This window comes from Gymnoscopelus braueri (assembly GCF_963280865.1).
Source record: "Gymnoscopelus braueri genome assembly, chromosome: 10".
NCBI classification, from domain to species: Eukaryota; Metazoa; Chordata; class Actinopteri; order Myctophiformes; family Myctophidae; genus Gymnoscopelus; species Gymnoscopelus braueri.
In genome coordinates, this window is record NC_137611.1 from 4498551 (window position 1) to 4512958 (window position 14408).

Below are 14408 nucleotides of genomic sequence, written 5' to 3' on the forward strand. Positions count from 1 at the left end.
CAATTGAAAACAACAGAGACAACAACAAACAAATATAACAGACTATATAAACGAGAAAAAAAAACAAAAAGACAAAAAACAACAAAAATAATAATATATATATATATATAAAACAACAACAAGAGATCACTTGGATTTCTAGAACAGAAAAAGAAAACAGAAACCAACCTTCTGGTTTTCTAATATACAATATCAGTCAAGTATATTCCATGTCATAGTCAAATAATATGGCACATAATATATATACTTATATAAAATACATTTCATATTACATAGTATACTAATATTCTATATTTATCTATTATGTTAGATCTGTACATCTTTTTAATTTATTGAGCTACAATTCTTTTGTTCATCAAGCTATTCCAAGCTGTACAATGTCTGACTATACCTCATGCTTTTTACTTATATCAATGCCAATATTATTTCGTACTTGTAAAAAGATTTTGTATTTGTAAACAAATTTAGCATTCGTAAAAAAAGATTTGTCTTCGTAAAAATAATTTATACTCGTAAAAAAAAGATTTGTATTCGTAAATAAAAGATTTGTATTCGTAAATGAAAGATTTGTCTTCGTAAAAATTTTTTTTGTATTTGTAAGAAAAATATTTTAATTCGTAAGAAAAAAAATTGTCCATAAAAAAATGATTTTAAACTTTTTTGCTATATATTTTTTTTGGGGTGTTTGTAACCTGTGTTAAACATGTTGTAATTGTAGAATTACATTTACAATGAACATTGTGACCAGAAAAAAACAACAGTTTGCTCGCTCGAAGATCTGTAATAACTAGATGTCAGGGCCGTGAAGCGGCCCTGACATCTAGTTATTATTTATTACCACAATAATTTAGAAAAAGCTTTGGTGAAAATATACTTAAAGGATTTATATATATGAATTACATAAGATTTATAGAAAAAAAAGTCTGGTTTCCTTTTCTTACATCTAAACTTGCACTCTGCCAGAAAACACCCTTGTCTAAGACAAGGATTCACAACTTAAAACATTTTTTTTTGTTAAAAGCATAAAAAAACCTAACCATGTGTATTAATTAATAACATAGGAGTAAGAATGTAATTTCCCCATCAACCTTTTTTGTCTCCGCCGTAGGTGGAGAGTATGTTTTCGCTTCGTCCCGCCGTGTGTGAGCAAACATTGTTAGCCAAGCTAACATTGGTCAAGCTCCACGTGACACGTGTCAATATGTTGACACCAATGCCTTTGATTGGCTAGAGGGACGCATGACGAAATAAAATCCTATAAATAGGTGTGTCACTTCAAAAAGCCGTTTACGTTTTTGAAGTGAGGTAAGACAGGATCAATCAGTCTTGATTGGAACAGTACCTTCCAGTCCAAATCACCCGTCCGTGCGTGTGTGTGTCCCTCTGAGAACACCTAACATTGGTCAAGCAAAGGCGCAGAAGGCCAAAGCTAAGAAAGCATACTCATCTACAACAGTAACACAGAAGAGGACTATAGAGTTGAATTGATCCCACAACAACAAGGCCGAAGTCTTAATACTGTAACAATTGGCCACCTTGATCAAATACATTATGTAGCACTAGAGAAAACTGACATAGATCAAACACACCAATCAACTGCTGAAACTGTTCAAGACAACAATGAAGATGAAGAAGACAGACAAGTATTTGAACAAACCAGTCAATTACGACCACTCCCATATGACACATTGCTTCAAGAAGAACATTCTTTAGATGCAAACACTACATATTCAGTCGCCCCTGCAGAACACCAAAAACCACGCACATTCTATCAACAGTACCTTGCAGTACAAATCACCCGTCGTGCGTGTGTGTTCCTCTGAGAACACCTAACATTGGCCAGTTTTACGTGACATCACAATATGTAATATAAATATATAAATAGGAGGCTGAGATCACACAATGTAACTAACTCCCATTATGCAAACTAAAGAAGCAGCAAATGAGCATCTGAAACCTGATGAAGACGCAAAGGCGCAGAAGGCCAAAGCTAAGAAACAGAGAGAAGGAATGAAATTAAGAGTATGTTTTCGCTTCGTCCCGCCGTGTGTTAGCATGGCCCCTAGCCAAGCTAACATTGGTCAAGCTCCACGTGACACGTGTCAATATGTTGACACCAATGCCTTTGATTGGCTAGAGGGACGCATGACGAAATAAAATTCTATAAATAGGTGTGTCACTTCAAAAGGCCATTTATGACTTTTGAAGTGAGGTAAGGATCAATCAGTCTTGATTGGAACAGTACCTTCCAGTACAAATCACCCGTCCGTCCGTGCGTGTGTGTGTCCCTCTTGAGAACACCTAACATTGGTCAAGCAAAGGCGCAGAAGGCCAAAGCTAAGAAAGCATACTCATCTACAACACAGAAGAGGACTATAGAGTTGAATTGATCCCACAACAAGGCCGAAGTCTTAATACTGTAACAATTGGCCGTCTTGATCAAATACATTATGTAGCACTAGAGAAAACTGACATAGATCAAACACACCAATCAACTGCTGAAACTGTTCAAGACAATGAAGATGAAGAAGACAGACAAGCATTTGAACAAACCAGTCAATTACGACGACTCCCATATGACACATTGCTTCAAGAAGAACATCTTTTAGATGCAGACACTACATATTCAGTCGCCCCTGCAGAACACCAAAAACCACGCGCATTCTACCAAGACGACCCGTTCTACCAAGACGACCCGTGCTATTAAAATAGCACGGGTCTGCTGGCGGAGACTTGTGCTCCTCGGAGCACATTTTCTAGTTTTTAATGTTTTTTAAGTTTTTTAAGTTTTGCCCTTTAAAGTTGTGTCCGTCAGATCTCTTCAAAAACATAATTTAATCAGGCATAAACAGGTTTTAGCTATATTCTAAGGTCCCCTGTCTCACTTCCGGGTTTGAAAAAAGGCGTGAAAGCTGTGAAAGCTCTGGTAAGCTTTTATTTTCAGATGTCAACTCCGTCAGATATGCCATTCTATGCAGATGACACAAAAAAAAAAAGAAACTGTGGGAGGTTGGCCCATTTACATGATTTAATAGTCAACACTTTGATCTTTTAAAATATATTTTCCTGGCATAATTGAGGAATATATATATATTTTTAAATAAATAAAGGTTTTGTCCCGATTCTCAAGAATGGGTGATAATATATGATTATGTATATATATATATATATATATATATATATACTACAGCAAGGAGTGGAGAATGCATGGGCGTCCTTAACAAATAAACGCTCTCCACCTGTTTAGGAGCAGATCGGTCACCCCAGACCGTTCGTTGCAATCCGGGGCGAGCGTGTTTAGGGGCGAGACAGTGAAACGGCCGCAGAGTTGGCTTGTACAGATTTTCGGACACTCGACACGGTACAATGACTAGATAAGATTAACCTTTGTGTCTCTGGTGGAGAGATCTACTTAAAGTCGACGTGATGCTACCACCTTTGCACGAAAGGATTGCACTGAATTTCATGCACTTTGCATGCTCATTTTCTCGCTCGCTTTAGCTGGCTCAGTGGTGCCTCACGTGGCTCCAGTTCGCTTGAGACTGCGCGCCTCTGTCATGGTCCAGACCGAAACCGAAACTTAACTTTATATAAGTCATCTCCGTCGCTAGGTCAGTAGGCCTATGCCCAATGAATGGTCTGATGAATCGCGGGTAGTATGTCGCCCCTACTACTACAATGTATAAAGTCACCATACCAACTTTGATGAGGCAGTGTTGTGTTGTTTTAAAAACATGTTTTTTTTGTTTGTTTTTTATGAAAAGTTTATATTTTGGATATAGTTGGTTTCTGCCTGACATCCGAGAATTCGCATTTGTACAATCCTTATACTTGGAATTAATATTTGTACAATCCATATACTTGGAATTCATATTTGTACAATCCATATACTTGGAATTCATATTTGTACAATCCATATACTTCGAATTCCTGGTCGCCTTCTCACGGCCCGGTGGTTGGGAACCTCTTGGTTAGATGATTTGACAAATTTGACATATTACCATCGCTAGCCGACACTTTGTTTGAGCAGAGCTTACAGATTGGCTTATGCACTATAGCTGGCTCTCCATTTTCGTCTACTAAAAAACGTAAGTATTCACTTATTGGGCCTTTAGCGTTTCTTTTTGAGACGTCTCCGGTTATTGCTCTCGCTGATATTTTCTCTCTACTGCTCCCGTAAACAATAATCACGTGACAGTGTGCACAACGTACTGTGACACGGTCATGACACCAGTGATTCAGACCAGTGGTAATGTGTAGATAGATACATACCATTGCGGCCAAATCCAGAGACCACACACTCCTTGCCATCAGGGAATCGCTGGTTTGGCAGACAGGCAGTTTTAACATAGCGGGTTTCCACGGCACAGAGAGGACTGTAGGTGACATTCAGCTGAAGTAAAGCTGACACACACAGAATTATACATTAGCATATTTCACTACAATTTACAATTTAGGCATTTAGAAGACACTCTTAATCCAGAGTGACTTACAGTAAGCAAGGTAAACACAAGGTAATGTATGTATGTAATCATTTTTATTTAGTTAATAATGTTTTAAATGTATAATTTATTTTTTTGCAGCCCTAACAATGAGAGCACAGGGTTCTAAGGATGATAATGTTAGAGGTCCTCAAGACTAGGTGTAGAGGTCCTCCAGACTAGACAGTGTAGAGGTCCTCCAGACTAGACAGTGTAGAGGTCCTCCAGACTAGACAGTGTAGAGGTCCTCCAGACTAGACAGTGTAGAGGTCCTCCAGACTAGACAGTGTAGAGGTCCTCCAGGCTAGACAGCGCTGGGTGTAGAGGTCCTCCAGATAGAGCTCTTCACGGGCCCCCGATTCCAAAAATACCCGAGAGGACCCGAGACCTGTACGGTTCTGATCCGTGTTTTATCATAATCACTCGGGGGCGGGGCGGAATCGGTCAGTATTACCTCGGAACTCGGGTCTGTCTATCATTATGTGTAATACCAGAGTCGATCCGAGAAGACCTGTAGTATGCCTACTGTGTGTGCGCGCAGCTGCACTAATCAGGAGATAAACGCAATGAAGTGCTGTTTAACTTGTGTGTGATGTTTTAGACTGACCTGGGATCAGGTTTAGTGCAGCAGCGATGTGAATGGCTGTGCATCTTGCGCGATGTTTTAGGCTGTTGTGCACCAGCAGTGTTTACTTAAGTAAAAGTATCAATACTGCAATGTAGAAATACTCGACGCGACGCAGTGTGAGCTTGTAGATCGTCTATTAGTACAGTACTTGAGTAAATGTACTTAGTTACTTTACACCACTGATGCGCACCGTACTGCAAGGCAAGCCAGCTGCCAGGCTGATTCGAAAACACCGGCGTGCATTTCATGGATTCCTCTGACACCGTTGTCCTCAATGAACGAGGTGAAAGCTAAGATTGAATCATAAAATGGTCAGTGGTCAATAGGTCTGCTATTATTTCATAGAGTCCACATTTATTTACAAAGAAAAGCTTTTGTCACACATATTACATTAGTACCTCTGTGAATATTTATTTATTTTTGTATTGTTTCATATGCGCTTTTTTGAAGGGGTGTCTGCAGGGTCGGGGTCTGTAAAATCTCGGAAATAATCGGGTTTCGGAACAAATTTCACCAGTCCAATTAGGGTCCGGGTCCGTAAAAAAAAGAAAAGTCGGTTGGAATCGGACGAAACTGTCACGGGTCCACTAGTTTGCTTTTGTTATTTTTTTCAGAACGGGTCGGAATTGGATCAGATTTAACATTTCCATTTCGGTTCCGGACCGTGAAGAGCTCTACCTCCAGACTAGACAGCTCTGGGTGTAGAGGTCCTCCAGACTAGACAGTGCTAGGCAGGGCAGAAATTTCACAGCGGCCACGTCGGCCATGGCCCTCGTTGCCCCTCTCTTTGGCCGTGTCCCCCTTGAAAAATGACATGCCCTCCGGCCACAGTGGCCTTGATGCCCCCCGCCTGCACTGCCCATGCTGATTTCACCGTTTCCCCTATCTTCCTGTCAAATCACAAGTGAAACGCTGCACATAACCTGTGGTAGGTTTGATTTCGAGCCTATATTCCAGCTTACTTGCATTGTGTTAGAAAACTGCATCCACTTGTGGTGTTAGCGGGTCAAATTTGACCCGTGATTTAAATCAGCCCAAAATACTCAAAAAATAATTATTTTTTTCTCCCACCTCATAGCTGACTTGTAATGTATTCATATCCATGTAAACACTTTTTAAAATATTATGTTGGGTTAGGGTTAAGGTTTCATCTTTCAACATATCTCGTTTTCTATTATAAAAATGTAAACATTTCCTATAATGAAGGCAATGGATAATGATGTTATCTAGCTATAATATAATAATTAAGAATAATAATTAGAACACACTTCCAAAAAAATATATATAAAAAAATACTTCGTTTTTTAACTTTAAAAAATGTAAATATTATTAAAAATAGTGACACTAGTGGTGTTAGGGTCATTTTTGACCCGTATACCATAGAAGGTAAAAAGTCATTTATTTTTCATAAACTCAAACTTTATTTTACTCCTGATAGCAAATGCTAATTGAGGACAAGTCTCTCTCACTCTCAAACATGTAAACATTGAATATTGACAATTTGGGGGGAATTGAGCCACACTTCTCTGCCGGGTCATTTCGGACCCTAACACCACAAGTGTCACTTTTTTTATAGAGAATTAATTAAAAATTATGATAAATAATTGGCTAAAATGGCTATTTCTGAGGATATCATGGAGCCTCGTTCCAATAAAGAAATGTAAAGGGTACTTTTTACCTATTTAAACTTGAAAACGGGTCAAAAATGACCCTAACACAATGGAAGGGTTAAAATGCCCGGAAGCCAAGCAGCGCTTTTTACAGAGAGAGGGGGGAGAGAGAGAGGGGAGAGAGAGAGAGCAAGAGAGAGAGAGCAAGAGAGAGAGAGAGAGAGAGAGAGAGAGAGAGAGAGAGAGAGAGAGAGAGAGAGAGAGAGAGAGAGAGAGTATTCGTGCGATGTGCCCAGATTTTTTTTATCATCATTCATTTACCCTACACTTGTCTTTTAGAACGTTCAAACTACCATTTTACTAGAACTACCCAGTAGAATAATTGAACTGCATAACAGCTGTCTGTCTCATTGATTGTCAGTGACAGCGCAGTGTACACATGCGCAACGTTGATCAACAACAAAATATAGATTAATACATTTGACATACAGCCAAAATCCCAAAAGTATGAGTCTTAATATCCAGCAAGCATTAGAAATTAATAACTGCAAAGTGCAAACAAATTAAAAGTTTAGGCTATCAATATCATACAAGAGTAGAGAGAAGCTGTGACCTCACCTCACCACTCTGATGGACAATAAATAAAAAATAAATAATCCTTTTGCAAACAATATCCATGTTCTGTTTGTTTGTCAACAATGATCCAAATGGGAAGTTTATTTCAGCAGCTAGAATGTGACAGTTTTACATTGTTTAAGCCCGTTTTTGGTGCGCAGCTCCTCATTTAAGTTAATTGCGTTCACCTGTTCTGCTGCTGCACACAACAGGGCAGATCCCCACCAGGCCAGGTTGACCTACCCAGGCCCATGAAATTCATAGTAGCCAATTAGAATGACATTTTCTAAAAGGGACTCATATACTGATACAGAACCATATATAGGCTATATATTGTAGCTGTTGGGTGGAAAAAAAAGTTATTATTTAAAAAACATTTGAAATGGTAAAAATAGCCAATCTACAAACTATAATTATTAATAATTAAGAAATACTATATTTGAAATAGTGAAAAGACCAATAGGCAATGATTTTGTGAAATAAATGGGTTATATTTCATATATAGTTATACTATTCTTGTACTATATCAAAATTAAATCATCCTTAAAGGGTTAGTTCAGATTTTTTGAGTATTTTCTGTAGGAAATACTTACCATTAATGTAGTGGTTGCAAAGGTATTAATTGATTGCCCGTCACATATTTTGTGCGTGAGTAGGCTGCCGCGGCGCAGTGATTCTGGACACAAACATTAGTACCATGTGACAGAGGAGTCGAAATTGAACGAAACCTGCTCTATATGGTAGAAATAGGTCAACAATACAAATGACACTAGTTTTTTTAATTAATTTATTTTTAATGAGCGGCCCCCACCAAATCTACTAATCTACCGGAACTACTTCATATTTATCAGAACCGGACCATAACTCTGACCACGGGACTCGGGCAATCAATTAATACCTTTGCAACCACTACATTAATGGTAAGTATTTCCTACAGAAAATACTCAAAAAATCTGAACTAACCCTTTAACCTTCAAGTTAAATTCATTATTTCGGTGGATTTAAAAATAATTGTTTTATTTGATGGCCTTCCTGCCCTGGCATTTGGCCTTTTTGCCCTCAAACAATTTACAACACCAAAGGCCAAGTGGCCTTGGCCCTAAAATGACGAAATTCCAGTTCTGGTGCTGGGTGTAGAGGTCCTCCAGACTAGACAGCTCTGAGTGTAGAGGTCCTCCAGACTAGGCAGTTCACACCCGCTGATGTTCTCTGCAGTGCGAACAACTCTCCTCAGTGCCTTACTGTCTCTGTCCGTACAGCTGCCTGTCAGGAGGCTCTCTATCGTGCCTCTGTAGAAGTCCCTGATGGTGGTCCCTGATGGTGTGGGTCTCAGGCTGTAGAAGGCCCTGATGATGTGGGTCTCAGGCTGTAGAAGGCCCTGATGATGTGGGTCTCAGGCTGTAGAAGGCCCTGATGATGTGGGTCTCAGGCTGTAGAAGGCCCTGATGATGTGGGTCTCAGGCTGTAGAAGTTCCTGATGGTGTGAGTCTCTCAGGCTGTAGAAGTTCCTGATGGTGTGAGTCTCAGGCTGTAGAAGTCCCTGATGGTGTGGGTCTCAGGCTGTAGAAGTCCCTGATGGTGTGGGTCTCAGGCTGTAGAAGTCCCTGATGGTGTGGGTCTCAGGCTGTGGAAGTCCCTGATGGTGTGAGGCCTCAGGTCAAATTTCTTCAGGCGTCGGAGTCCATACAGGCGCTGTTGGGCCTTTTTGATGACTGCAGTGTCATGGCAGTTCCAAGTCAGGTCCTTCTCAATATTCACCCCAGGTATTTGAAGATGGCGACCCTCTCCAGAATCAGAATCAGAATCAGTTTTATTGTCACATCACAGGTTTACAAGGTAAAAAAGTGGGTGAAATTCGTTTTTGTACATCGTTCCCATCGCAACGTTAGTTTCCATAGAAAGAAGAGGGGGGGGGGGGGAGAAGAAGAGGGGGTGGGGGGCAAGTGGGAAGGAGATCAAAACAAGAGAGCAACAGAAGGCCAGACAAGTTATCTACATATTTACAAAGTACCTGAGATAATAAAAAAAACAAAAAAAAAACTAAGGTGCCTGAGCATAGCAGCAATGTATGTATACTGTGCATGTTATACTTATACTGTGCATGATATACATATGGACGTTAAGGTGCTTAGAGGAAAAGAGCACAATAAAAAGACAAAAAAAGTCAGTGCGTTATACATGGGATTAAGGTGCAAAAGGTCAGTGCGTGGACAGACCCTAGTATAATCCGCAAGTAGTTCCATGAGGGAGTGCAACAAAAAGTCATTTGTACCTGGTGTAGTCCACAGGTGTGTCCGAGGGGGAGCTAAGTCCAAGTCATTGTCCCTGGTATAATCCACAGGTGTGTTCAGGAAGAGCCAGAAAAGTCTGCACCGCCTGTTGTCAGGCTGCTGAACAAGGCCTATGCCTCATTCAGGCTTATGCCCCATTCAGCATTCTGACAGCAGCCGGATTAAAACTGCACCAGTACCTGGTGGTGGAACTCTTGATACTGCGGTAGAGCCCCTTGCCCGGTCGCGGTCGTTGTAGGGGTTTGAACAGTCTGTGACTTGGGTGGTGCTTGTCCTTGATGATGCGCTTGGCTTTGACCACGCACCGCTTTTTGTACAGTTCCTGGAGCGCTGGGAGCTCGATTCCCATTATCCGCTCTGCCGATCGCACTACTCGTTGTAGGCTGATCTTTTCTCGGGCAGTGCAGTTCCCGTACCAGGCCGTGACACAGCCTGTTAGGATGCCTTCAACAGAACTGTTGTAATACAGCCTGAGGATGCGATGTCCTACTCCGAGCTTCTTCAGGCGGCGGAGCCAGTACAGTCGCTGCTGAGCCTTTTTCCTCACGTGTGTGGTGTGCGTCTCCCATTTGAGGTCCTCCTCGATGTGTACTCCGAGGAACTTGAACTCGCTGACCCTTTCCACTGCAGCACAGTCGATGAGCATGGGCGCATGGTCTCTCCGCGGCCTCCTGAAGTCCACGATCGGTTCTTTGGTCTTGTCGACGTTAAGAGAGAGGTTGTTCTCCCGGCACCAGAGTGCCAGTGAGTTGATCTCCTCTCTATAGTCAGACTCGTCGTTGTTGACGATTCGGCCTATCTACCGCTGAGCCATTGATGGTAACAGGTGGGAGCTCATCCTTCTTCTTCCTGTAATCCACAACAATCTCCTTGGTTTTTCTGACATTCAGTGAGAGGTGATAGTCCATACACCACTGCTCCAAGGTGGCCAACTCCTCCCTGTAGGCTGACGCGTTGCCGCCAGAGATCAGTCCCACCACTGCCGTGTTGTCAGCAAACTTCACGACATGGTTTGATGTCTGAGTTGCCACGCAGTCGTAGGTGTGCAGGGAGTACAGGAGAGGGCTGAGGACACAGCCCTGTAGTGCCCACATGCTGAGACTCAGTGTGGAGGAAGTACGACCAGCCACTCCCAATGTCTGGGTGGGAGTGACTATGGGAGTGAGGGCTATGGGGCGCCAGTTCAGATGTTCTGACTCTGTGAACTAGTTCAGATGTTCTGACTCTGTGAACTAGTTCAGATGTCCTGCCTCTATGAACTAGTTCAGATGTTCTGACTCTGTGAACTAGTTCATATTTCTTGACTCTGTGAACTAGTTCATATGTCTTGACTCTGTCATCAAATTAATTGTTGTGAAATATTTGCAGATACATTTTCTGATCATTATTTGTCACATTTCCAGTGTATAAGAACCTTTAGGAACCTAATCAGACAATCTACAGAGCATGCTCTATAACACAGGGGGTGTGTCCAACTCCAGTTGTGTTATTTAAACAACACGTTATATTTTAATACTCCGCTCGAGGTCTCGCTATGGGAGAGCGCCCTCTAGTTAGCTTCATCGATAACCATTAGCTTGCTAACCACAGCCTAGCCTAATAGCACTTGTTAGCACGGAAGCTAGCAAGTGACTAACGTGTGATAGCTCCTTTGGCTAGCTCACCTCTGTTGCTCGGCTGCACCCGCAGGGTAGAATTGACTCCACGTTTTGCGGCCCACTAGCTCCCAAAGCTAACTCGACGGGAAACTTGTGATTGGCAAAGCCTTTCCTGAGTTATCCTAGTCAGAAGTTATCCCAACCCCCACGCAGGCCTTAGTCGAAGCCCCAGAGGCCAACGCTAAGAGCATGGCGTCCGGAACCAAGTCGGAACCAAGTCCTCCTAGCTGCCAAGAAGCTAGCTCAACGGACGGCTAGCTCATACTGTAGTTCGGTTGGCCCACGCTAGCCCTGACTCCATGTGTTGCGTCCTACTAGCTACCAAAGCTAACCCGGCAAGAATATCGCCAACCACGATCGGAGTGAGTTGTTGGAGTGAGTTGTTGTTGTCCAGAGCCAAGCTCACGTCCCACCGACTCCTTGGTGAGCGCCCCAGAGGCTGAACCAAGAGCATGACTCCCGGGACCAGGTGTAGGACCCGCCCAAACGCCACCTGGTCGTTAGTATTCCAGAGCTAAGCCCTGACGCTCGCTCCCAGCAAATACCGGTAGCCCTGACCGCAACCGTTAGCACTGCTGACTCAGCCAGCCTGGCCACATAGCACTTGTTAGCCCCGAGCTAACGGTAACTCAGAGCTTCGCCGCAGCTCAGCTAGCCTAACCATGTAGCACACTTAGCCTTGAACTAACAGTGCCTCCGAGCTTCGCAACTGCTAACCAGCCTACCCGCGTAGCGCTCATTAGCCTGGAGCTAATAGTGACTTCCCGCGTTCCACTTCACTGCACCGCACTTCGTGCGCCGTCAAGTTAGCTACAAGCCAACCATTGAGTGGGAAACAAGACTGAAGACAAGACGCAGGTCTCCGCTTCCAGTACAGGTGAGTTTCCACTCCTCTCGACGGGCCCTCGCCGGATCACAAGCCTTATATGCACGACATGGGCACGGCCCCCGCAGCTCTAGGACGCCGGACCAGGACCAGAGAGGCCACGGACCTGCGGGACAGGCGACCGTTAGCCAAAAGCTAACACCGGGTAGACACATCAGCGTGTGTTCCTTCCCCACGGGGTGGCCTCTTAGCCACTGAGCTAACGACTGAACAAACACGCCAGCGTCCCCAGCTCGTCGTGTGTTTGGCCTCAGGGACGGCTCTGTATGCCTCCAGCTTGCACCAAGGGCTACCAGCTGGCCGAGTACGCTACCGACAGTGAACCTCAGAGCTCCCGCTGGACAACCGTAGCATGCTACAGGCTTACACCAGGTAAACACGGCAGCACCCTATGCTTCAAGTGGCCCCTCCCGGAGGTGACCTCCTAGCCCCGAGCTAACACTAGGCGAACACACCGGCGTTCCGCTCCTGTGGGTTTTTATCTCTAGGCAGCTCTGCACATCACCGACTAGCGTGCTGTGCAACCAGCTGGCATGGCGCACTACCACCGATGAGCCTGGGGGGCTCCCGCCGTTTTGCACATCATGTGTAGTCCTGGACACTCCCGGTAGCAGTACACTTGCATGCTGCATGTTGTCACCAGGCACAGTAACTGGCCTGGCGCGTCGCCACCGGTAGGCTCAACAAAGCCCCCGCTGGCGACACGTTTTGCACACTAGCCTTTAGCTTCAAGCTAAACGCTGGATGAGCATGGCAGTATTGGTTGCCCATACTATGTTGTTCGTCGCACGCTGCCACCCAGCATCACATGATACTAGCTGACCCAAGGACTACACCACTACTGACCTGCCTCACGAGCTGCTGTTTGTGACACGTTTTCGCAGGCTACGATTAACTGTACCCCCCAAAAAAAACACAAAAAAAAAAACTCCCCACGTTGTGTTGTTTTTCTCTCTGGTTGGTATAAGCCTAGCAAGCTTTTCCACCACAGGGACGTGGGGAGAAGACACAAGCGAGGCCTCCTACTCCGCACAGAGTTAGTCGGCCGTCCTACATATGACCCCTTCTCACGTCAGGAGCTTGGGTTCTGACGCAGGGCCCCATTTCCCGGGGTGGACATGCTCACCGACCGAGGGGTAACCTTTACACACCATACATTATACGCATAATGTTGTTGTGAAAAAAGAAATGGGGGGGGGGGGGGGGGGCTGTGTCTGACACCGGACCTGAGAGCCCTCATTGCCCTCAATCAGTGTCTAAAGGTTTTCAACATGATGACTGCCATGTCTCTCCTAAGTACAGTCATGCCTGGCACGGTTCTGAGTGGGCCACAAGGTCACACGCACAACCTACAGGAGGATAGCAGGTCTCGTGCCCTCTGCCATTTCGTTGTTTGACGAAGGAGGCCACACATGAGACCTTATCAGAGGTGGCTAACGTCCCGGGACGTCCCCGAACGACGTCACTACATGCGTGGAAAATCTTTTTTTTGCCTAAAGTTTTCCCACTGGACTGTGCGGGCCATTCTTTGGCCTACTCCTGAGGGCACGCTCCACAAGAGAAATGGCAACATCTTGGGCTCTGTCTAGAGATGCCTGTGATATATCGGTCTGGGCTTTCGCCTTTAAACCTTGTCAGGTTTATGCAACTAGGTCAGTGGCAGGTACGATCCTAGTTGTCACTTCCAGGCATTTGACATACCTTGAGCTGGAAGCTCTGAAACTTCGGAATTTACAATCAGGGAGTTTATCAAATTCTCTCCCATGGCGAGACCTGGAGCGGAGTATTAAAATATAACTATAGGTTACTATCGTAACCCCAGTTATATGAAATATGAAGCGAGAGGTCTCGCAAGGACCCCCTTCTTGTTTCTGTGACGAGAAGAGGACTCTTATTCTGAAGGACTGAGTGGTTGTTCGTCCCCTGGTTATATAGGGCGGTGGGCGGGACCTCCGCTTCAGGGGAACAAATCAGCATCCAGCCAGGGAGTTTCCTGTCTGGAAGTTTATCAAGATAATGCTTCTGTGTTCGCACTGCTAGAGGGCACTCTCCCATGGCGAGACCTCTCGCTTTGTATTTCATATAACCGGGATGTTACGGCCCTAGCCGTATGGTTATTTTGTGTGTGGTTATATTTTGGTATATTTCTGTGCTATGTGTGGCTTACATTATATTGTTGTTTCTCTGTATTCCATATAAGGTCATGACTGGTGAAAGCTGTGAGACTGAGTGTGGTGCT

General features: G+C 44.0%; 1 protein-coding gene across 1 annotated transcript in view; it reads right to left on the reverse strand.

Moving 5' to 3' along the window:
• LOC308094432 (uncharacterized protein) overlaps nucleotides 1-14408 on the reverse strand; it is a 101249-nt gene that overhangs the window by 3184 nt on the left and 83657 nt on the right. Inside the window, exon 22 of the mRNA XM_080441082.1 lies at nucleotides 4273-4404. Within this exon, the coding sequence (XP_080297208.1) occupies nucleotides 4273-4404 (132 nt within the window). The remainder of the gene's footprint in view (nucleotides 1-4272; nucleotides 4405-14408) is intronic.